The 25,965-nt window shown below is 36.8% G+C and overlaps 1 protein-coding gene across 1 annotated transcript in view; it reads right to left on the bottom strand.

Annotated features, from left to right (window-relative positions):
• The window catches only part of ddr2l (discoidin domain receptor family, member 2, like), a 48,376-nt gene that overhangs the window by 6,159 nt on the left and 16,252 nt on the right, over positions 1-25,965 (bottom strand). The window contains exons 2-13 of the mRNA XM_065250954.2: positions 15,670-15,774; positions 12,814-12,916; positions 12,299-12,527; positions 11,950-12,097; positions 9,449-9,554; positions 8,962-9,148; positions 7,231-7,477; positions 6,817-6,909; positions 5,894-6,039; positions 5,055-5,256; positions 1,791-2,035; positions 1,200-1,327 (exon numbers count right to left, since the gene is read on the bottom strand). Of these exons, the coding sequence (XP_065107026.1) occupies positions 1,200-1,327; positions 1,791-2,035; positions 5,055-5,256; positions 5,894-6,039; positions 6,817-6,909; positions 7,231-7,477; positions 8,962-9,148; positions 9,449-9,554; positions 11,950-12,097; positions 12,299-12,527; positions 12,814-12,916; positions 15,670-15,727 (1,892 nt within the window). The 5' untranslated portion in view covers positions 15,728-15,774. The remainder of the gene's footprint in view (positions 1-1,199; positions 1,328-1,790; positions 2,036-5,054; positions 5,257-5,893; positions 6,040-6,816; positions 6,910-7,230; positions 7,478-8,961; positions 9,149-9,448; positions 9,555-11,949; positions 12,098-12,298; positions 12,528-12,813; positions 12,917-15,669; positions 15,775-25,965) is intronic.

Raw genomic sequence — 25,965 nt, forward strand, 5'->3', positions numbered from 1 at the left:
AATATTGGATAGGAATGAACAAAATGCTGTACAGTTATTTCTGAAAACTTGGTTATACTTGTTATTATATGGAGGACCAACAGTGCTACATGCTAGTTCAAATAAAGAAATCAATTTGTCTGTTTATTAAACAAAAATATAAAAAAATATAACTAACATATTAACTTACGAATCAAAAAATAAAAATTTAATGAAATAATTGGAAATAAATAAATAAATATTACAATAAAAATTTTATTTAAATAAAGCGTTGGTATTTTTAAACAAAAAGCACTTGCCAATTTTTTTTATCTTTTTGCTTATTTCTGATTTGGCAAGGCTGTCAATTTGTTTATGAAATAATTTTCACATATTGTTGTGATTATAAAATTAAATCTTTTGCAAGGTTTACCTGGCAGAAAAAATAATACACATAACACATTTAAAAGTAATCTGATACTGTCTCGTTTATACAGACGCTGCAGCTCCCCCTTGTGTTTTTAAGAGAGATGTGCAATCATTGCGGTGATCTGAAATCATCACGATGAGGTCAAACAATCGCAATGAGACGATTATTTAATCATTGTGACAGCCCTAATGTGCACCAAAGCGTTCAATGCGGCTAACGCCAGGGGGACGCCGACTGTAGGCGCTTGACAGCTTTTTTCAGCGGAGCGCTTTGGTTGCTATGACACTTTTACTTTGTTTATTAGTCATTGAACAATGGGTCATTTGGTTGTTGTGATATTTGTCTCACCCCTCCTCCACCGTGATTGGATGTGCGAATTAAAAGTGACATTGACGAGCTGAGTGTTTCACCCAAAGTTAAAAAATGTAATCTCTTGCCGTTCAGCGCTGAGCAAAAAGAGCGCGCCGGTAAAAAAAAGCCAGCTGCTGGCGGTTTTGAAAAGCGCGGTGCTTCCACTGGAAACATACGTCGACATAAACGCCTTGGTGTGCATGTCTCCTTACTTTACTACGATTCAACATGACTTCAACGATTCGGTATGGTTATAATAATGACCTATAATTTAAACTGTCAGGTTGGATTTCATGGGAAAAAATAGTGACGTCACATGACTTCAACTCGTAAAGATACGTACGTAAAGTAACCTGCAGTTTTATGTTTCAAACAGAGGTGGCGATAGAGATGCAAAAATGACAGACTGCAGCAAGTTATATTTTTTATTTATAGTAGCTGTGTTGTTACTTTTTCATACCTGGCATTGCTGGTGGCGTCAGCTCTGAGCTGTTTAACTGCTACTAGCACTGGTCTGCCATCCTGCTCGGGTAACGGGGCGCCTTCTCCCAGAAACTCTGACAAACCCTCGGCTGCGCACAAATGCACCTGGACACACGTCACCAGGTAAGGACATGCATACATGTACAGTACATGCGCAGGAAGACTACTATATTTTTTGAATATTGATATATGAATACAGTAATCATACAGTGCCAGCATGTAAAGCATACTACAAGTAATACGGTATCACCACAGCAACAAACTGATAGTTAAACGATCTAAAAAGGTTTTAGCATGACATACTACCCTCACACTCTATAATCCCAATTATTTGCTTTATTAAAAAAATAACACAATGTTTACAAACTAATAACATTAGTTTCAGTGATCAAACATCAGACATTTCAGAACAGTCTGTATATAAAACAAAATGTTGTGTGCAATAACATCACCAGTAACCCAGTGACGGACAAATCATCTGTGTACAAAAGCACAAACACAGCAACAAAATCCTCCCGCTGTGGTTTGGATGTAATTTTCTCTCCCAGTGCGTATTATCCAGACTCACCTCCCCGAACTGGCCTTCTCCCAGTTTCTCTCTGAACAGAAGACGCTCTCGAGGGAACTCAGCCACAGAAATGTCCTTACGAGTGAGAGAGTCGACGGTGAGGGCGGGAACGGCGTACATGTTGCTCCCGGTGACCCCTTGAAGGCTTATGATATCCGTTTCGGCGTAGTGAGGCACACTGCTCTGAAAACACTGATGAGGGGTGCACAGAGTAACATCCGGCTCGGCATATCCTCCACCACAGGCTGAAGAAACAGGGATAGATATGACATCAGTTCATTTAACAAACAATGAGAAACTTAAAGGGAAACTCCAATTTTTTTGCAAATATACTCATTTTCCAGCTCCCCTAGAGTTAAACATTACATTTTTACCGCTTTGGAATCGAATTCAGCCGATCTCCGGGTCTGGCTGGTCCACTTTTAGCATAGCTTAGCATAATCTATTGAATCTGATTAGACCATTAGCATTATAACCAAAATAACCAAAGAGTTTCAATATTTTTCCTATTTAAAACCTGACTCTTTCTTAAGCAATGATATTACGCAGCGCCCAGTAACTTTCAATAGCAGGGGACTGTTTTTGGGGGCTGCATAGTATCATTGCACCTCCTGCAGCCATGTTACAGCAGCAAAGTCCTTGATTATTATGCCAGAATAAGAGTATAGTTCCTAGCCCTTTCGGCCTAAAAAAAACCTTCTAATTTGCCGTCGGTCTTAGTACACGATGTAACTACAGAAGAGTCAAGTTTTAAATAGGAAAAATATCAAACTCTTTGGTTATTTTTTTGCGTGATGCTAATGGTCTAATCAGATTCAATGGATTATGCTAAGCTATGCTAAAAGTAGTAGCGCCAAACCCGGAGATCGGCTAAATGGATTCCAAAACGGTATAAATAAAATGTTTAACTCTTAGGGTAGCTGAAAAATGAGCATATTTAAAAAAAAATGGAGTGTCCCTTTAAGATTATAGAAACACGAGTCTCCTTCGCACTTGCCTTGTGACACGCCATTACATAATTACGTTGAAAAGTCACACGTTACATATTTGAAACGCACACTTGAAGACCATTTAAGACAAAAAAACCACACAAAGATTTTAATTAGTATCATTCCACAATCTTCTTTCTCTACACTTGAGCAGTAGTTTTGCATGGGACATGCGTGACCTTTCGATCTGATTAGGTAATATGTAAGATCACACGGCTAGTGCAAGAAGAGAAGTTGTGGTTAAAATTTTTTGGTTTTTTTTGCGAAAATGACAATCGTTTTGCTAGATAAGACCCTTATGCCTCGTTTGGGATTGTTTAGAGCCCTTTGAAGCTGCGTTGAAACTGCAAACTGTTGAGGTCCTCTAAAGTCCACTATATGGAGAAAAATCCTGGAATGTTTTCCTCAAAAAACTTAATTTCTTTTCGACTGAACAAAAAAAGACATAAACATCTTGCATGACATGGGGGTGAGTAAATTTTCAGAATTTATTTTTTATGAAACTGAATTCTTTAACTCTTTCACTGCCATTGACGAGATATCTCATCAATTAAGAGAAAACGCTTCCCCGCGTATGACGAGATTTTCCGTCTTTAAACTTTGGTGAAAATCATGAAAAACGCTGGCGCTGGCTGGCAACTTTTTTAAAAAACGCTGGCGGTGAAAGAGTTAAGCTTCGCCTTTGTTATTGTTAATAGCGACCTCTAGTGGTGATAAGCCTACATACTGTGCCTTTAACAGTGACAACCGTAAGAGAAAGCAGTGCAAATAAAGAACAGAGGAATAACTGTACTAGTTCGCTTGAACCAAATACAAACGTGAGATAGACAAACTGAAGTGCAGAAGAACATCTGAAGAGTTTGGTTCCAAAACGCAATAAATCCCATTTAAAAAAATCTATTTACTGCCGAAATCAGTATTGTATCTGATCAGTACTAAAAAGTAAATTCTTCATTTAAAGCAAAGTCATATTTTCTCCCTTTTTTCTAAACCGCGACAAACCCCAGTTCTCCTTATATGCAGAATGCCAATCAACCAATCACAGCGCACCATTCCACGCATTGTAAACAATAATGGCGGTGCGTTGAATACACACAGAATCCTAGTTTTCCTCATCTACAAACAAACAAAAAACAAATTTTGATGGCATTAACCTGTGGTGGTTTTCTGTGGCGGGAAAGAAACGTAAGCACCCCAGGGTATCTTTCCATTATTTTACGCGAAGTCAACAAAAATCGAGCAGGACCAAAACATTTTACAGCTGATCGCTGTCAAAAACGTTCAGCGACGACGTCCCAAGGATGACAGCAGCAATGACAGTGTTCTTAATATGACAAAGTAAGTGTTTTGGTTAATGCCATTAATGTTTTTTTTTATTCAGTGTATACAACATGTCAACTAAATGAATATAACATGGCAAAGATAAATGCAAATTTAGAAGTTGAATGTAAGAAAAATATAAAAAAAATAACTTTCATATTGATTCAATAGATTTATAGCATTTAAAAAAAACTGTCATGGATTTATTGCATTTTGCAAAAAAAATAAGTTTTTATAATAAATCTTTGAAAATCAAATTATGGATTTGAATTTTGTATGTTATTATAACCTAAAGATGCGATGTGAAAGTTTGTAACAGAAAATAGTGGTTTTCATCTAGTCACTTTCTTGGTATAGAAAACACATTCTTACCCAAATTAGTCAAAATGGATTTATTGTGCTTTGGAACCAAACTCTTAATCTACAGTAGCATCGGCTCTTACCCTCATAAAGTCCTCAGGGTGATAACAGATGAAGTTCACAGACAGCAGCAGTAGTGTAAAAGCTAAAGAGCGCAGGACTAAAGGATAAAGAAAGGAAAAGCATTGACAGGCAGCGTGCAAAATGATTTACGAGAAATCAACAAATGCATATTAAAGTTCAGTGAGTTTAGGTGAAATAGAAAATATTTCTTCTTAAGAGAAGAAAGAGGTCAGTGTCAGAAAGGAAATCAAGGAAACATATTGCTAGGTGTTAGAGACTAAACTAGAACGTTCTACCAAACCCCTGTGAGATGATCACATAGGCATCATGCTCCCACCTCATAAAGTGTTAAAAACAATATGATGCATTGTATTTCAGGATGCATTTCACATCTGTCACTTATGAGGCTCTATTTTGCATAAGATCCCTGTATGGTAGCTCCCTATATGTAGACAGTCCTATTTTGGGTTTAAAACAGAGACTGTGTATGTGAGTGCATTTGTATGTAAAGGATGATTAACTGTGTGTGTACCAGATGATTCTGCGCTTTGAGACAGCTCTGGAAGTTTTCGTAGCGCAGATGGATCTTGATACTGGGGGTCCAGGAGAAAGATCCTTTCGTAAGGTGGGTCGAGGGAGACACGAGGCGGCACCGGTGGAGTTTGCAGGATTATAGTGTCACTACTAGAAGACAGACGCACTGTCACATCCTCGTCTAAAATACGTCTCGGAGCCTGAGCAAGAAATAGATAAAGAAAGGTGTGTTTACCTACATGATTAATACATAGAACACTCTTAAGTATTTATCAGTGTGACGTCACATTAACAAGAGAATCCAAACAGCATGTCTAATGATAACTTTACGAGAACTCTAGGACAATGTAAGGGATAGTTCACACAAAAAAGAAAATTCTGTCATCATTTATTCACTCTCATGTTGTTACAAACCTGTATAACTGTCTTTGTTTTAATGAACACAAAGTAAGATATTTTAAGGAATGTTTGGAACTTAACCATTAGTGAGCCCTATTCATTCCATAGTATTCTTTTTCCTACTATGGAAGTGAATGGGGCTCATCATTTTAGTCTTAATGTTAATCTTAATTTTTGCCTGAACTATCCATTAAAGAGAGAAGTTAAAAGTTGTAAACTGTTGATCCACAAATGATGAGCAGCATCTAAAATGAACTTATAAAAGTAACTTTTAAAATTGCTGTCTGTTATGCGTCTCCCCATGTTATGTATGTTATGTAATGTTGTACGTTTTCTTTTCTGTAATGTTAAATGAACATGCAATAAAAAAAAAAAAAAAAAAAATTAAAATTGCTATCATTATAACCTAAAGAATGGATGAAACACACATGCACATACCTTCTCCAGGACTTTACATGCGTACTGGCACCACAAAATTAGGAAGATGATCACCACCAATAGGAGAATAATAGTCACCAGACAGCCAATCAGAATCGATGTACTGCCTTCTTCAGGTGAGCCGGTCTTTGGTGTTGTCTTTTCTTCTGAAGTAACATAAAGGGTTTATACAGTACATTACATTTATATATTTGGCAGATGATTTTAGATATACATTGGCATGTCGAACCCATAAGCCTTTTCGCTTCTAATGCAATGCTCTACTATATTAGCAGGCTAATATCCAAAACAGATATTATATACACAATGCACTATTCTCATCCCAAAGTAGGTCACATGTCCCTTCCTATTTTAACAATCTATGTTTTCTGAGGTTCTTTGTCCTGTGGAAATTGTACAACAATGAATTGTCAAGTGTTTTAATGGCTGAATGACCAGCACCCTGATACAAAACAATAGAGTTAATGCTCACGCTCTGAACGTCCATCCCTCACAGCCTCGGTTAAGAATCAAGATGGCGGCAGACCAAATAAGGGGCCGTTCACATGTCACGCCTAAAAACGCTAGGCGCGTAGGTTCTTGTATGTTTTTAACTCGGTGTGGAAATGCCTGGAAAAAACGAGCACGTCGCTTCCATTATACCGCACGCCTACATTTTAAATAACAAACTTGAGCACGTAAAATAAGCGATATGTGAACGTCCCCTTAGGCGTATTATTTCATGCAATATTTGATAAGTAGCAGCCTTACCAAATGTATGCAGTATCTGCATGCAGATAATGTACATTTAGACATTAAGGCACTAACAAAAACAAACCTCCTGTATAAAACGTTTTTGATATCATTTAGTTCTGCATAAATAAGTAGCATAATGCAATCTGATATAGCCACAGTTCATTCATTTAAGCATGGTAACTCTTTACCTGGTTTCTGTGTCGTACTTTGTGCTTTGCTGTTCACCTCATATGAAGGTGGGGTCAACACTGGTGGCTTCTGGGTAGGAAGCACATTAGTAGCTGCAATGCAAAATAAGTACATTGAAATGACACCAACTTAGTTTATTTTTTATTTATCTTTGTACAAGCAAACGTACAACCAATAAACTAGACGAGAATTTTGTCTCTCACTTTGCTGTAAGATGTGAAACTATGAGGTGGAGAAGAAGAATGAGCTAGATTGGATTAACAAATGTAGAAGTTCTGGGTGTCAAAGTGGAAATTAAGATGCTGGAAATAATGACAGGAAAAGCATTACGCAGTGGTGCCTACATTTTTTTCTACAAAGGAAACACTTTGAAAAGGAGTGGAATGGAAAGGTGAGCTGTTTATATTTCATACCAGACTGGAATGAGATCTCGCTGAACATCATCCAAGTGTCAGCGAAGTAGAAGCGACAGCGCAAAGCCGTGGCCGACCTGTGCTTCAACGGGATCGTCACGTAGCGAGCGCTCGGGTTCCGATCGTCCAGGACGGTGTGAAACTCCACCGGCTCCGGTTGCCACTCAGAGATGAGGTACAGTTTAAAGACACAGGATACAGATGAGAAGATCTTCACACCCCGACTGAACATGTTATTACTGTGAACCTGTTCAAAAGAAATCAAATCATCAGCATTAAGCTTTAAAGTAAAAATGGGTTTTTTCCTCCTAGGACTTTTTTCCCTCCTGGCTAAAAAAAGTATTTTCTCCTAGGGGGTTTTTCAACTCCGGGTAATCAGCTGACATTGGCTTAACTTAGCACCCACTTCTATACGTTACATTATTAATACGCTCGCTTTAAAAGTTTATTCATAGCCGCTGTATTTTGCTACTTATGTTGTCTGCCGATTTTTCTGTGTTTCACCTTAATTTAATTCATTTTGGAAAAGGTATCACAGAAAATTTTTGTAGTTGAGTCTTTAAAACCTCGGTATAGCTTGAAACTGGTAACCGGGGCATGCCTAATCTCTACATGTAAACACCAGCTAAAAACAGTAAAGATGTTTGGCTGGTTTTAACTGGTCTCCCAGACTGGTTTTAACTGGTGTAATAGGCTGGAAGACCAGCTGACTCACCAGCTTAAACCAGCTTGGCTATGCGGGTTGGCTAGTCTTAGCTGGTTTAAGATAGAAGTAGCTGTTCCTCCCAGCCTGGCAAAGCAGTTTTAGCTGGTCTTCCAGCCTGGCCAAACTGGTAGGTCAGCTGGTTTTAGCTGGTGAGTCAGCTGGTCTCTCAGCATAAAAAAAATGCACAAAACCCCACTAAAGCCAGATGGCTACACCAGCTAAATCAGCTAAAACCAGTCTAAAGGGGGTCGCACACCAGACACGCAGCTCAGCGCCGCGCCGTTCTAAAAAAATCAAACACATTGTATACACACACTGTGGCCGACAGGTGGCACCTGTCCGCGGCACCCAGCTACGACTCAGGAAGTTGCTCAAATTCCTGTGGCGCCACAGAGCGCCACTCACATAGTTTAACATTAAAAAACATCATATTTTTTCCAAATCATTAACGATTAACATTGGCTGCTAACGTATACTTTGCATTTTGAAGTAGACGCTATCTGACTAAGCTCGCCCTATTTAATGTGCACTCCCGGTGTACGATACCTCCGAGTTGTCCTAGACGCGACGCTGAGCTTCGCGTCCGGTGTGCGACCGCCTTAAGATTCCAACCTGCTCTTTTTAGTAGGGATATTAAGAAGCGCATGAAATAAATAAAATATATGAGTTCATAACAAAATACACATACATTAGCAGTAATCTATAGTACACATTATTTATGGTTTAAGGTGACATCACCAAAAAGTATTTCAGTATTTCATTCCAGTGTTTTGAAATTACATTTGATCTCTGCTATCTTAATTTCATTTTTTCTGCAAATGCCTTAACTTTAGTGTATTTATATTATAGATATTTTCTACATTTTTTGGTAAATAAAGTATTTACATTTTACTACAGGTTGTATATGCATATAGCTGTTTATGTGACAAATTAAAATCTTGAATCTTATATTACATTTTAAATAGTTTTTACTGCAACAATCTTATTCAAATGTTATATTGTGTGTCACCATTGTTAACGCTCACCTTCATAGAGGTAAAGTTCCTTTGTCTGTCAAACTCAAACTCCATCTCCACATATCCAGGTCCCAAACTGTCATTCCTCCAACCCACATAATCGTACCCGGGCCATAGCCTGTACGGCCTCTTCTGTATAAAATCATCCTGGCCAATCACGCCATCTGTCAGCTGGCCCAACCCTCGGGACAGCTTCCTGTGAGACCAGCGAGAGACAGGAAGCATTTAGATTTTGGCGAGGAGTGAATCACAGAACTTGAATACAATCGTGATTGTTCTGCTATAGAAAATATCCACAATCTCAAGCTGGAAGCTTGCTTTGGAAAAGAAGGATGTGGAAGCAATGTGAAGCAACAGATAACCCTTTAAACCATGCGCAGGGCATATTTAAAAAGGTTGGTTCACCAAAAAGCAGGAAACAATCGTGTTTGAGGCTCATGATATTGCATAAACACGTACAGAACTCTTATTCTTTTAATTTAATAAATCACTTCACCTGTGTATTAGGGCACCATCGTACGTTGAGTCATTGAGGGGTGTGTTGGGATATCCCGGAGCCATCATGTTTTGACCCTCTGGAGAGCTGTAGGCTGTCAGGCCATCTGCACATCAGGGGAGAGAGAAGACGGACCAAACCTTAATACGTTTTAGCTCTAGAATGTAATTACTCATTTCTGCTGGCTTGCGTTTAAGGCACTCGAGTAACTGAGGTCAAATGAAAGCAAGTTGCAGAACATCAGACACCAGGCGGCCGATCTACATAAACTACAGCTGTTCTCATGTGGACCTCTGAGCGCCTTCACCGACTGCCAAAACCACCCCCTTCAGTCTGTTACCCATAAGCCATAAGTATGAAACTAAGTATCAAGCTTTAGGCTAGTGCCCATTCTGGCAATTCTGAAAATTCAACTACATTGTAAACAAAATCATAATTTGAATGATATGTCAAACCCTGTGGTTTGTTGCGGAACAAAGAAGAAGAACAGTATTGAAAAACATTGCAAAGCGTTACAATTCAAATGCAAATACATACAGGGAACAGTTGTTGCTTGTGGTTAAATTGCGTGTGTTTAACATCATCCAACGGCTTATCTTTTGTTATGAAGACATGTCACATGATCAACATGGCGGATGTTGTATGTCCGAATTTCATTCACAATACTCATATTGAAACTATATAGAACGTATTGTGTTAACGTTTGATTACGTTTTTCATGAATAGTCGTTGTCAAAACAGTCCCCGGTTCACACAAACCTGCGAAAACTAATAAAACACTGTATTATGCATGCTAGGTGATGTCAGACAATGTTTGAACATGTAATACGCATGTGCATAGTATCAACGTTTTTATAAATTTGCATTTTTGTCGTTTCGGACGCAATGTAATTTTTGTTATTGTATTCACGAAGAGTATAATGCTGTTTTCAAAAATTAGCATTTTCAAAAGTGCGTGTTTTCAGGACCCCCAATTATGTAGGACCAGGAGTACCAATTTTAATTAAAATTAAGGCTATCAAAAGATTAATCGCGATTAATCGCATACAAATTAAAAGTTTGTTTTTGCATATTATATGTGTGTGCACTGTGTGTAATTATTTTGTGTATATAAATTCACACACATGCATGTATGTATTTAACTCTTTCCCCGCCATTGACGAGATATCTCGTCAATTAAGAGAAAACGCTTCCTCGCCAATGACGAGATTTTCCGTCTTTCCGCAATACCGCTAGTATCCACCAGGTGGCGCCCTTCCGCAACTTTTTAAACCCGGAAGTTTTGCCCTATGGCAAGCTGCTGCATGTCCGTGTCTGTTTTAAAGATCGCTCTGAATGGGATCTCTATGAAAAGTCCGTCACAAAAATGGAATTATCTCTGCTTTTTGCTCAAAAAATTGTGTTTTTGCAAAAACCTACCCATATTCAAAAGCTGATTGTAAAAGAACCACTAAAGGTAGGATGAAACGTTTTTTTTTTTTTGTTTGAAAGCAGAGGGTCTGTTCTTTCATTTGGTATATTGTATGTTTATATATTTAAAGAAGAACATTTTCTGGAAGGCATTAAACTTTGGTGAAAATCATGAAAAACGCTGCCGCTGGCTGGCAACTTTTTTTAAAAACGGTGGCGGTTAAAGAGTTAAGAAACTTTTACACACACACATTATATATAGATTATATATATATACATACATTTTTTCTTTAATGTATACATGTATGTGTGTATTACATATACAAAATAATTACACACAGTGCACATATTATGCAAAAACAAACTTTTATTTTGTATGCGATTAATTGCGATTAACAGCCCTAATAAAAATTACAAATCAATTTAATAATTAAACATACAAATGTAAATACTTTTGTCGCCTTTAAAATTGACAAATTAATAAACACATTAAAAACAGTTTCTTAAATTCATGTTAATAAAATGGTACATTAATAAATCAATGGCATTTTTCTAACCTGATTGACAAATGGATAAAGAAAAGCATTTGGGAATACGACACTGAAAACCAAATGACAAATAGAGAGAGAATGAAAAATACATGTTTTAAATAATGAATTAAATAAAAAGTATTACATTTTTCTATTTATTTTTATATTTAAAAAATTATTTTTAAATTCAGTTCGTTTCAGTTTTATTGATCTATTATAACTAAATTTTAAATTATGAATTTACAAAAAGTTTTAAATATTAATTTGTCAATTTTTTTAATTGAAAATTGAATTTAAAAGAGTTTTATTTATTTAAATTTTTTATGTTTGAATTTTAAAAAAACATTTCTCATTTCATTTTTAAAGCGGCACTCTAAGACCTACACAAGTACCTCTGTCAAATCTCAAACTTGAAACACTTTTATTTTTTACTGTATAGACTGACGCATCTGGGTCAATCCCTGACCACAACACCTACATAGCCCTGGCGCTAGACACATTCTCTTTAGACATACAAACATATTTATAAACCTGTAAATGTGTGTAATTGCTCGAACTCACCCTGCCACAGGCATCCGAACAGCTCAATTCTCATACACACAGTAAGAACAGCATCAGTGACGGGAATCAGACGAAGGAAACGAGTGATGATTGGAGGATGAAGATCTCGCACCACTGTGTCATACGTGTTTATATTCCCCATTATAATCTGCAGGATACAGTTCATTACATTACATGCATTACTGTTGGGTAACTCTTATAAAAGAGGACAACAAAAATATCAGGTTTACCCCAAAATCCAAACTATTAAGCCCAATTGTTTCCCACATTTTTTTTAAACAAAACTAAAATTGATCATTTTATAATAACTCATAATATTTCTAACTGAAGTAAAGAATACAAAGTCTACCTCACTGCCAGAGCGATTTCTCCAGGGTATCCAGCGGTGTCCATCACGACTGTACTCCAGACGGTACTTGCGTGCATATTCAATGCCGGTGTTACGCGCGTATCGACCTTGCGTAGCAACCACGGTGAGGAAGATGAGCTGACGAAGGTCAACCTGAAGATATTGAACAACCGAAGGGTGCAGTTGACCAGCAGGACACCAGGCGCCATCTCCCTCCTCTCGGTTTAATCTGAATGACAGACATGGCATATATGTATATACAGTACATATAGGACTTTAAAGGTTTCAGAGGCCTCGACTGCATAAACTTTATTCAAACATACCGGTACAGTAAAATAAAAATAATACATGTTCAGATGCTTAAAAAACGTTACAGGAGTGTCAATGTTTAGGGGGGGCAGTACTTTTTCTATTGAGGTGAAGAGGCACAAAATGGCATGGTTCCTGGCTTGGCAACCCCACAGCTACCAATATTGTGCTTAGTCATTTTGTGTATGTTGTCAAATCTATCTCACCTTGCAAACTGAGGACCAGTGGTTTCATGCCACTGGCTGGAGGCAGTGATGTCATCGTTTTGGATCCTCCCATCCTCCATACCAAGAGGATACCGACATTGAGCTGCGGAGAGTGAAGAAGACAATGAGATACTTCTCATAAGAAAGATTAGGATTTCCCAAATTAAAGTCAGTTTCTCAAAAGTGCCTGGATTGTATATTATTTTACATAATTTGATATTTTAACACTGCAAATAATGACTTTCTTTGTACATTCTTTGTCTAAAAACTAGACTTGTTTTCTTAGGTAATTTTGCTGATCAAGAAAATACATATTGATTAAAGAATTTTAAGATTTTTGCACTGAAAACAAGACAAAAATACTAAGTAAGAAAGTAATTTTTTGCAGTGAAGGGTATGTCTCCATGTCCACTGGCTCACTTTATTCTTAAAAGTTAATATTTTAGTATTATTCTTTACTATTATTAGTATTTATTAACATTAGTAAATGCCTCAGCTAACATGAACTAACAATAAGCATTTTTCATCATTTATTAATCTTTGTTAATGCCAAAACAGTTCTGGCATTGCCAATCATGTTAACAGTTAAACGTTTCATTTGAATAATATATAAGTAAATGCTAAAATAAACATGAACTAAGATTAATAACTGCTGTTGGAGTATTGTTCATTGTTAGTTCATGTCAGCTAATGCGGCCATTCCCAAACTGTGGTCCGCGGACCACTAGTGGTCCGTGAGGGTACTGCAGGTGGTCCGTGTAAAGGCATTTTTAAGAAAAATATATTTTTTAAGAATATGTTTTAAGAATCTGTTGTACTGATGTGATGACCAGTTATAGTTTTAGTGCTAGTAAGCCTATTTAAAGGTGCAGATAAATAAATTCAGGACTTTGTATAGACATTTTATTATGAGTATTATGAGGTGGTCCGCGAAAATTCTTGATTACAAATAGTGGTCCACACACACAAAAAGTTTGAAAACCCCTGAGCTAATGCATTCACTCATGTTAACAAACACAACCTATTGTAAAGTGTTAACCTTTTGAAACAATAACTGTAGAAAATCCGATTTTTTTAACTAAGACTCACACTGTCCAGGGCCGTGTATGCCATTTGAAAAAGTTAACTTTTAATGGACGGAACCAGACTGTTTGACCCATACACGCAAACACAATGGATGGATTATGTGATTGGATTAACTATATGTACAGGATGGGCGCGGACATGAATTGTGTGCTGCAGACGTGAGTATTTTTGATTATTATTTCTGTCCAGTCTGTTCATTTCATTGCGTTAAACCACATATATATCGTATTTTTTTTTTTTTGCCTGGCAATGGCAGCAGGAATGCAATTAAATGTAAAATTAAAGCCTGTACTAATACAAAATCATGATATTTGCGTTCCTTAGGTAGCCGACTCTATGCTGATTTGCATTGGCTGTCTCCAGTTTTCCTTTTTTTTTGCCTCCAGACGTAATCATTACATAGGCGTTAAAAGGGTCTATATATGTGAACTTAAATGAGGAGAATAATGATGATATGAAGTTTTTAATCAACTACAATCATTTTTAGAAAAGTTTTTGAAGTCTTTCAGTCAGATTTTATGGCAAAACACAGTATGGAATCTGCCCTTTTGAGGGGTCAAAATTATAAAGAATTAAACGTTGATACTGGAGCCCAATCCCGGTTGGAAAACCATGTTGGAATATACGGGACAGCTCTTAAATGTTTTAGGTCATATTTAGCTGATATGAGCTTTGCAGTGAAGTTGGGCAAATGTACTGTATGTCAACTTCAGCTCCACTAAAGTGTGGAGTTCCACAAGGGTCCATTCTTGGCCCCCTTTTGTTTTCTATGCACGGTGTCTCGTTTCATTTTTATGCTGATGACACGCAGATTTATCTGTCACTTAGAAAAGACAAGGGATCTGTTTTTTCCCTCTTTTGAACTGCTTAAAGGACATCAGGGACTGGAAAGCTAAATTTTTTTTTATTTAATGAAAATAACACTGAGATTATGTTTTTTGGCTCAGATGGAAAATGGGGTACCATAAATTCTATTCTTGGATCCTTGGCTCAGTATAGTTAACCACCAGTGAAAAATTTAGGAATACTATTTGACCCAGAATTTAAATTTAAATTTGTTTTTAAATCTCTGAATGGGCTGGCGCCAAAGTATCTGGAGACCATGGTGAACCGTTATTCCTTTGCTAGGCCCCAGAGATCCTCAGACCAGCTTCTTTTAGTGGTTCCCAGATCAAAACTAAAATTACGAGGACATAGGGCTTTCTCAGTAGCTGCTCCAAAGTTATGGAACTCATAACAGTATATTAGATCCTCAAAAAAATTCTAGCTTTAAATCCTACTTACCACAGCTTTTAAATTCTCAAGTGTTTAATTCCTAGATGTGTATGTGTTTTATGCTTTGCATGTTCTATTTTAATAAGGCCTTAAATATTGTGTATATTTTAATGTACAGCACTTTGGACAACTTTGGTTGTATTGAAAAATAAAACAAATATGGGGCATCATTTGGTTACAGCATTACGGTATCTTGATACTATTCTTAAAAAGCTTTTTTCTTCAATCGCAAAGCATTTTTACACAAATTACGTTCAATTAAGTTTGTGTGTTTACATCTGTAGGGCTGTGTATTGGCAAGTGCCGAGGCAAAACATATCACAATATATGATCCCATATACAATATATCGTTGTGTGCTTTATGAATCGCTGTAGACATTCATAAAACTGAAATGGTCAGTATGCTCTAAAAAGTATTGATAGTAGAAATTGTAAGCTGTGATAGTAAACTGTATGTAAATGTGTTATGTGTGTGATTATGTGTACTCAGGTTACCTGGGTCTATCTGAGCATTGACCTTAGTTTGTAAGGCCAGTAGCAGATAGAGGAGCATAATGAGACCTCAGAGCCTGCCAACAGATCAGAGTACAGACAACATCTCTAAAATAGAGAGAGAAAGAAAGAAAGAAAGAGAGAAAATATAATGTATCAATTTCGATCAAATGTTTAGTATATTCAACATTTCATTGCATTATAAGTCTAAGCACACCCATATATCATAAATGCAATAGGAAGCATTTTGGATGGTCTGATGGTGGCCAAATCAACGTTTCATTATTTGGTCCAAATATTTCAGGGTTATTGTAGGTACCTTTAAACTTAGACAGCGTTGTGTATGAAATACAAATCCTCAGAGTTTTCCAAGTGCTGTGGGAACCCACAGGTCATATTAGCATCATTGCTATGCTAACTATTCAAACTATGCCAGAGCAGATCCGCATCTGTGTATGGGGGAATCTCTGCATATTATGCCTCATTCAGAATAAAATCCTCTAGGAATGAATAACAATAAAATCTTAAACCACTTTGCTTATCAAGTAAATGTATTTCAATTTATACATTTTCAGATATTTTATAAAACAAGACAAAAATACTAAGAAAGCATTCAATTTTTGCAGTGTATTTACATGTGGAACTACAAAACAATAAGAATAACTGATGCATCCTGTTGTGCACTTTTTAAAATATTCAATCAGGATGGGCTTTGTGTGTGCAATATTTTTTTAAAGTTCATTTACTAAACAAAAATAAGAAAATGGATGGATGAAAAATCCCCAAAACTAAACTCCCCCAAAACTAAACTCTTTTAGTTTAAACTTAAATTCTTTGGATAACCTTTAAACTAGGGATGCACCGATACCGATACCGGTATCGGGTATCGGCCTCGATACCACATTTTCTAAAGTACTCGTACTCGTTAAAAGTCCCCCGATACCTGGAATCGATACCACGGTCTGAGAAATGTCTATGTTTGAGCGGCGTGTAAGGGGTTAATGCCTCTTGTGTTGTCCAAAGAGGCAGAGTTTACAACAAACTGGAAAACTAGTCCTTTGTTTTTTTTGTTAAATTATATGACTAAAGCTGTTACCTGTAAATTTAAATCATGTTTTTTTATTAAGTACTCGGTATCGGTATCGGCAAGTACTGAAATGCAAGTACTCGTACTCGTATTCCAAAAAAGTGGCATCCCTACTTTAAACTTTTAAAACTCAACATCATTAGTGGTGTTTACTATAGCAAACATCTATTATTATTATTATTTCTTCACACAAAGCCCCCAAACCCTTGGTATTAAATTCACCACATAACCGACGTGGCTTTACATTTCTAGAGAGAGGGAGGTGAATGACAGACTTTTTGAAATATAACCTAAACAACAATGGCGGCATATTGGAGTGTGTTTGTGCTGTTCAAGAAGGTGATTAGCTGCTGAATTTATTCATTCTTTTTCTACAAGGTTTACAAAATCTTGTCGCTTTAACAGTCCAGGGTCATTTGTAGTAATAAACCTACCTCAACTCTGTCTGTCTAACCAAAACCGTCAATGATTTCATTGCTCTTTAGACGAATGCCCTATACAAAAAAAAAATTCTCGCCAAAAATATGTTTTAAATATATGCTAAATATATTTTTACATTTGAAAATATGTCACAAAAAATGGAACTACGCGCTCATAAGGCGTCTATGAGCAAATATGGTTGGGGCGTAATCAATGTGACATCACATTGATAGGGGATCCCCAACAGCCTGTTTTGTGTGACTGTTGCGGTTTAAAGGAGATGAAACAAACTGGCGACTCATTTTCTTCTAGAAACATAAAAAAACATTTAAAAGTGCATTTTTTAGGTTAGGGGGGCTTTAAATATAGCCTAAATTATCCTCTACTGGTCTGCTTTGGGGCTCTGATACCAGAGTTTTTCAAATACGTAAAGAATTAGATAAATACGTTGTTAGTGTAGACAGTGTGCAGTTCATGTGTTTTACTGTGGAGGGTCTCTTTTCCCAAACCTCAGACCTCAGGAATGTGTCTGATTTCATGAGTGCATTACGCCCCATCCATTTCTCCAGAGACAATTACACACAAACACTCATCAGCCAATATAATTACTGTACAAGTTTATTGAGTTCAGTCGATTTCATCAGACAACACACAGACAGGCTAACCAATGTCTGATGGTACAATACAGTAAATAATTCCAGTAAAATAAAATGTTTTTCGGGTTGATGATGGTATAGCTGTTACCAACGGCCTATCATCACAGCAACATTAGTGGATCAGATGAGTTGCAGTAGGGCAATATGGTCTGTATTTTTGTTGTTGGGAATACCTCACAGACTATTGTGTAACTCATAATGAAACATCTTTCAACCCATTTACATGTTGTAGGACACAAGCATACTGTACACTAGAGCTGCACGATTATGACAAAAATCATTATGGGAGTTATGTTGTTTGTAGGGTTGCAAAATTCCAGAAATTTTCAAGGCTGGAAGCTTCCCATGAGAATTAATGGGAAAGTATGGGAATTTATGGGAATAAACTGGGAATTGATATCGATAAATGCCGATATACACTAATAATATCTGGCCGATAACTGTTCTGAATCGCACAGTTGATATCATGCACAGCTATTTCATGTACTTTGGCTTTTGATCATTAAGTCCTTATCGATCTGAAATCACTGTTAGTTTGAGTCGTTTATAACATGCATTTGAAAAAGCAACGCTTGTCAAACATAATCATTACACATATTCTTTATTATCATGAAAATACCTGAAGAACAGCAATATTAATATATCCTTAAGCCATTTCCTGGAGCTGCGTATGTAATGGTTCTTCTTCTGCACGCATATTGAGTTTTTGCACGAGAGCGCCCCCTGGCTTTTGGATGTAATTACATTTCACTGGAATTCATTGAGATGCATAGCAAGCATTATCGGCCGGTATATCGGGGCAACCCTAACATAAAGGATAATGTATAGGCAGCAGGTTAACATCGCAGAAATAAGCGGCCTTGTATTACACTGGAGAGGCTTATTTTACAACAACAACCATCTGTCTGTACATTATCCTGCTTATTACACAGATATTTACCTCATAAGTACAGTATAGAGTATTAAAGGGACAGTAAGTAGGGTTTTAAGTGTTTTATTAGTCAAAATCAAAATGTCCTATTGGTGTCAAATGACATCTGCCAATGATCTGACTTTTCTTTGTAAGCTTAGAATTTATTCTCTTAAATAACACTGAACGGGTAAGTCCATGAATGCTTCCATGTCGTTCCGCCGTATTGATAAACTATAATAGCAGAGAGGGACAAAAAGCACTAGCCTACCAACGCATTTTCATTCAGAACACGTGAACCAGCTGAGACGGACAAGGAGATCAATGATTACATAACGGCTACTGTAGTTGCAACACGCATTTGGAAAAGCGAAGCGCTAGAGAGCACTGTTCGATTGAATGCAGAATACAATTTCACCACTAGATGAGGGTAAATCCTACTCATTGTCCCTTTAAATATTGATTTGAAATATTTAATTTGCTCATTCTTAACGAATGCAGACTTTCTGAGAGGAAAAGCCATTTACCCCCCTAACCTAGAAAATGTACTTTTAAATGTGTTTCTACTAGGGATGGGCACGAGTACTCGATTGCTCGAGTACTCGAATGTGGCATTGATGATCGATCACGAAAACGATGATCATGTGGGTTTATTTATTTATTTATTGTGGATATGTCGTCATTTGGGTGTCTGGTTAGCGTTACAAGCGCATGTGGTAGTAAAGACTGGGTCTGCAGATGCGTGTTTGACGTCGTGTCGAGCTACGCAGACCGACGTATGACATCAGTAGCATTACCAGGCGTGATTCAAAAACAAACAGATAATTCCGCGCGACCGTGCATCAGCAACCCGCCGGTCTGCGTATGCGCGGCAGCCCGCGAGGCCGGTCACACCTCACATCACTGAGGCACTATGGTTTAAAAGGATGCCGTGATTTTCCGAAATACAGTCAGTCAGTTGCAAAATGTACAGCGCCGTCAAAAGTTCAATGGGTTATCGTCTCATATTTAAACATCAAATGTCAAGAGGTAGACTTTTCCTGTTAGAGGTTTCTGTTAAAAACATTTAATTCATTAAAAATCTAGTATGTGTTCATTGTTCTGTCATAGTTTCTTCGAAATTAAGTTTTATTTGAGTGTTTTTAATAAAAATATTTTCATTTTCACCATGACGTGTACGCCCCGCCCCTTTGATTGCCCCGCCCCCAGTTAATCGAGTACTCGTTCTTCAGACCTATGGATTAATCGAAATGAAAAAATGACATAAATGCACATCCCTAGTTTCTACCAAAAATGAGTTACACGTTTGTGTGCAGAAACTAGGGATGGGCATTCGATTAAGTTTTCTTTGTCGATCGTCGGGAGAATTAACGATCGACTATTAATTAATCATTAATATTTTTATAATAAAATTTGTTATTTAACTTTTATACTTAAAAAATGCAATGAATACAAATATACAGCGTGTTTTTCCTCGATGAGACCTTTATTACAAGACAGTTAAACTATGTTTCAAACATATATGTGCGTGCATGTGCGGTGCTCTAAGGCAGCGGAACTTGCAGCTGCGAGCCAGCGTTCTTAAACAGAGACCTCATTAGTTACAAAATAAAAAAAAACAGATTCATGTTTAACATTAAATTAAACAAAAAACATAATACTTAGATCTGAAAGGTTTTGTCAAAATGTAACTCAAAATTATTCAAGCCAGAAGAAAGTGCAAAATATTAGCCTTCCTAACATTAGGGTATAACAAATTGGGCTACTTAAAGCCTTGTGAAAAATAACTAACTTAAGTAACTCGCATAAAACTTCTGCACCAGTCTACTGATTTTTTTTGAGAAATAAAAGCATGTTTTAGGGTCAGACGCGACCGCAACCCATGGTGACCGTCAGTCCAGCCGCCGCCGAAAACACCCGCTTCGAGGAGACTGACCGGGATGCACAGGTACCTCAGCGCTAACTTGGCTTATTCCGCATACAGAGTATGTGTGAAACAGCGTGCGTTTTGTGAGCCCCATTCACCATTGTTTAATTATACTAACATAGGCTTTTAGTTTTTATTTGTTGTAAAACAACAGTAGACACAAATTTACTATGGTCTCCAACTCCACAATATACCATAACCATGGTATTTGTAGTAAAATTGCGGAAGTACAAATCGTTTTAATCTGCAAAAAAAATATATATATTTTTTCACAATGATAAAATCATGGCTAATTTTCCTAAGGTAGTAATTACAAAATTATATATAGGCCAGAGACAAACGTGCTCATAAACGGATGTAATATGGAATAATGTGTGCATCTTTGAATAACTGTAAGTATACATTTCTTTTAAATATATTTTGTCATATAAAGTTTTGAGACATGGCCTAATAATGCTTTTTTCACTTTAATTGCTAATTTAGACTTATTGTGCGGGTAACAGCGTTTTTGACGCATTTACCTCAGAGATTATTTTAGCAATATTGCTTTTTTCCGGTAATAATAATACAATTTATATTTCAATCCTGTTTCATTGTCTGTTCATTCATTTCATTATGCTGTTATGTTAATGTGAGGATATTTATTTGCCATATGAAACGTGCCGTTATATGAATACTTTTGTATAATATTCAAATATATGCGGAATAATGTGTGCGTCTTTGAATTCATACAGTTGCTTATTTTTGTCATAAAGTTTTGAGAAATAATAATATTGTGAGGATTTATTTCCATATAATAGGGTTGGGCGATGTCCCCATAAATTGGCAGTTGACGATGGTTACGTAAACCATCGCGATGGACGATGATATCGTTAGGCGGGGGGTATTTTAATTTTTCGTTATTATTCGTTATTATATAATTTTTATTCGTTATTTTACTTTATTACTTCCACTTAAGAAGAGTTGTGCACTTTTTATTTTAATATATATTTTACATAAATACTATTCTGTACTTAAAATCTATAATTTTGTTATTTTACTATCCCAACTAATGTCTCTTTCCTATAGGTTGCACATAAGGGGAAAAGGTAGCTTTAATCCACTGAAGAAGAGTTGTGCACTTTTAAGCACCTTTTAATCTCTTTACATAAATATTTTTTTCTATTTAAAAGCTATAATTTCATTATTTTACTAACCCAACGACTCCTCCGCGCTTTCCAAATTTTGCACGTAAATATCTGCGCATTATGTGCCACCAGTACTCCGTCAGAGAGCGGGTCTTCAGCACCGCGGGGAGCAGCCAGCACTTCAATCCGCAGCTTATTAAAACTAGACAAAGTGAACAGGGCCAGACACATCTAAATTTAAACATGGTCTGTGTATGTAAATCCCGCGTTTCGGTCGGAGTGTTGTTCCCGTTTTCTTGTTCTTGACGTTCCCTGAATTCTGGGTTTATATCTTAATCTGCCGCTTCAGTGCAGTATAGCCTCAATGTAACAATGAGCACGATCTCCCGAGACACTACAAAAGGCTACTAATAAATGATTAATATGGGCTGTTTTCTTGTACAAAATTAAATATTTTAAGATAAATGTACAACATGTAAAAAGACAAGATTCTAGCAATGTCAAGATTAGGGATGGGCATTTTCCAGTAATTTACTAATTTTTTTAATATTTAATTTTTCGAATATTTAAGCTGTTAAAGAACGAATATTCGTTTATTTAAATTATGTTAATTAAGACATGCGTGTTTTGTATTTTTCATTTTGTCATAATTTCACAGAAGGCTTATAATTAGGAAATATCCACAGCAAGCTAAACTTATATTTAATTATTGCCATTAAACTGCCATGTGCAGTTATCCGGTTAATTTTCGAAAGAGCACCGCAAATAATAAATGTTCTCCGTTTCATTTCGTTCTCCGTGTCTGTCTCTTTATTAACAAAATAAAGTAGACTTTATAACAGAAAGCTTACAAATCTCTCATGATGTGTTGATTCGGGCGGCGGAGAACAAACGTTTAATAACACGTGAGCCCTCACTGAGCCAGTGGCCAAATACGGCGCGGCGGGGACAAACCCGGAGATAAAAGGAAAAACTTAAATTCGTCTGCAATCTGCATTGCCAAACAATCTGAAATACATACAAATTAATGTTCATGTATATTTTACATTTAAGTCTGTAAAAGACAGTATAGATGAAGTGAAAAACCATTAAATAAGTTGTTACCCTTTGGTGGCACATTAAAAACAAACAAACATTCGAATAGCATTTTTAAAATTCGAATTATTATTGCCATTCGAATATCCGTGCCCATCCCTAGTCAAGATCAAATGCCCGACATTTCACAGACTAACACACGTCACGTCTCACGTCTTCTATTTAATTTATAGACCAATTCACGCAAAGATATTAGGTTAACTATAGTCTATATAGAAGAGAGTAAGTGTATGTCGACTCGCAGCGGAGTGGGGAGGGGGCGTGGCATCACGATGGTGTCTCTCCATCGTGATGTCAGTCAACCATCACGATGGACGATGATATCGTCTATCGGCACAACCCTACCATATAAGACGCTTTTTGTCGTTGAATACTCTCGTTTATTATTTGGAAATCATATACATACATAGTAGGAAATATATAATGTGGAAGGGTAGACTTGCAAAGTTACTCTGCTTATTTTTATTTATGATATATGTGGAGATAAATAAAGCATTGCAAAACTGCTGATTTGATCCATTCAGATCCTGACCACCACCAGGCTAGAGATTTTAAACATCCTTAATCCACATTTACTAGTCTGTCAAATAATATCTAAAATATGTTGTTTTGTGGAAAAAAAATGATGCTTTGTTCTATTGTTTATGCGGAAAAGTGTTCACAGAAAGTGTCAATCACATGAACGTTTTATATGCAGAATAAGGCACTGCAACGGGTGCTTGACGGATTCGCCGCACACATACGCAAACGCACTGCATACAGAGTATTTGTGAAACAGAAGTTAGATTAAAAAAAATGCATTCAATTAATTGATAACAAATTAACGTGATCGACGAAATTCTTAACAATCAATTATCGATCGTCGATTAATTATGCCCATCCCTAGCAGAAACATCCTGTTATTATACAAATCCATCTATTCTTCTTTGTGTAATCTCCTTTAAACCAAAACAGTCACACAAAACAGGCTGTTGGGGATCCCCTATCAATGTGATGTCACATTGATTACGACGACCAAAAGCACTCACAGACTCCACCTTATGAGCGCGTAGTTCAACCTTCTGCCAGAGACAGATGTTTTGATGTGGTCCAAAGCACATGTGTAAGCGATTTACCCCATACTTTGCATACGGGGAGGGGAACAGAAGCTTTCTTTGCATTTAAAGAGACACACACAAAAACTGCTCGTTTTTCATTGCAGCCACAAATGGCCATGTTCAACATCGTATAATGCAAGATTTGTGATGTAGTTTGAGCTGAAACTTTACAGACACAATCTGGGGATACCAGAGACTATTTGTATATTGCAGAAAACACATAGGTTAGGGGCCCTTTAAGAGAAGACAAAACGTTCAAAATTATCATTTCAAATTTGGTTAATCATTTGTAAATATAATGTAGTTTATGTTATTAAAAGAAATTTCTATTTGTTATAATATAAATGATCTGCAGCATGGAACTGGCCAATCAGAATCAAGCATTTTAGAGTGTCGTGTAATTAAATTATATAGGCCTGTATAATATATTGAGGGACAGTATATACCCACAGTCTTCATCTTTCTAAGGGGGCCCAAGTGACCAACCGGGAAGCAAAGCAAAACATCAAAACATTAACAGACCCATTACAAAACGGCAGGACGAACAACCCAGCAAGCATTGCATCATTGCATTACTCCGACTTGCTCTTATAAATCAGGACACATCATCATTACGTTCTCAACTTTGTCTAAATGAGCAATTCCAGCGTTATGGATGTGACATATGCAGTCAAAACTTAAAATATAAATTCTGAAAGAATGCAATAGACTGAACCATACGTTTATATTTTCCTAAACCCCTGATGATCCAGTCCAGACATAAAAATATATCAGCCTATTGTCATGAGGGAAACATGCATGCATGCACTTACTTTCTATTTATTCTCACCGATAATCAAAAAAAAAATAACTTAAGTATTAGAGATCTCATTTGTGATCTTTCTTTTTTAAAGGGCGAATATTGGATACATGTTGCTCATGAGAGAAAGTTGCTCTTATATACATGCAGGCAAGTTAAGGCTTCTTAAATTCCTAAATTCCAGACTCTCGCACCTAGCAAGTACACGCATGCATGCATACAAACATGTGAATCTCAGCAAGCATGCAGGAGCGCGTTTGTTCTTTCAAGAAAAGAGAAATGTGAACCCATGTTATTCACTCTAATCTACACAACATGTTTTCCTCCCACAAACATAGACACACGCAATATTGTGCTCGCATTCCTTTAGTTCGGTTGTTGCTGTTGAGGAACTGCATGACTGTTGAGTTCACTCAATGACTAATGTTGAGGATTACTGCCAAACATCTCACATTATGCAACACATTAAACAATGTGCACAGCATGAGAGCATCTGGCAAAGACCTCTTAAAGCTATAAACATTTTATGAAATTCAGAATTAACTTTTATGTTGAAAATAATGTAATACAGCAATCGGGTTTGAAACCTTCATGTGTACTTCTAAGTAAGGCTGCACGATTTTGAAGGAAAATGCGATCAACATGCAAAACAATGTTATAGTGGTCTATCAGGCCACACTGATAGGACAAAGTCAATAGGAGAGCCACTTTAACGCAAAGTATCAAAAGTTTCATCCAGTCATAAATAGCATGTCTGCTTATCAATCATACAATATGCAAAGCAATAAATATAAAAAGGGGAGGGGTAATCATTCTTTATAATTTACTAGTCAAGTTTGTATCTGAGACAAGATGATTTTACAAAAACAGGATCACCTTAATGCTAAGCTAATTGATATAATGTGCGTATGCAAACCACTAGGGGGCCCCCTTGCTCTTAATGTCATCCCGCGCTGCGCAGACCGTTTGGCGAGTGCCACAACTGTGCCACAAGAGCAATTCGAAAGCAGAATGATCTCATGGTACTTTTATGTCATATGACGATCGCTCTGTGCACTGCTGCACGAAGTTGAACGCGCTTTTCGATATGCGTCTTGATATAATACGTAGTGGCTAGCGTCCGGAGCAAAAATGAGTAACATGCAATGAGTAACACTGTGGTATGCGATACTATTGCGATA

The sequence above is a fragment of the Paramisgurnus dabryanus genome, chromosome 5 (assembly GCF_030506205.2).
Source record: "Paramisgurnus dabryanus chromosome 5, PD_genome_1.1, whole genome shotgun sequence".
NCBI lineage: Eukaryota > Metazoa > Chordata > Actinopteri > Cypriniformes > Cobitidae > Paramisgurnus > Paramisgurnus dabryanus.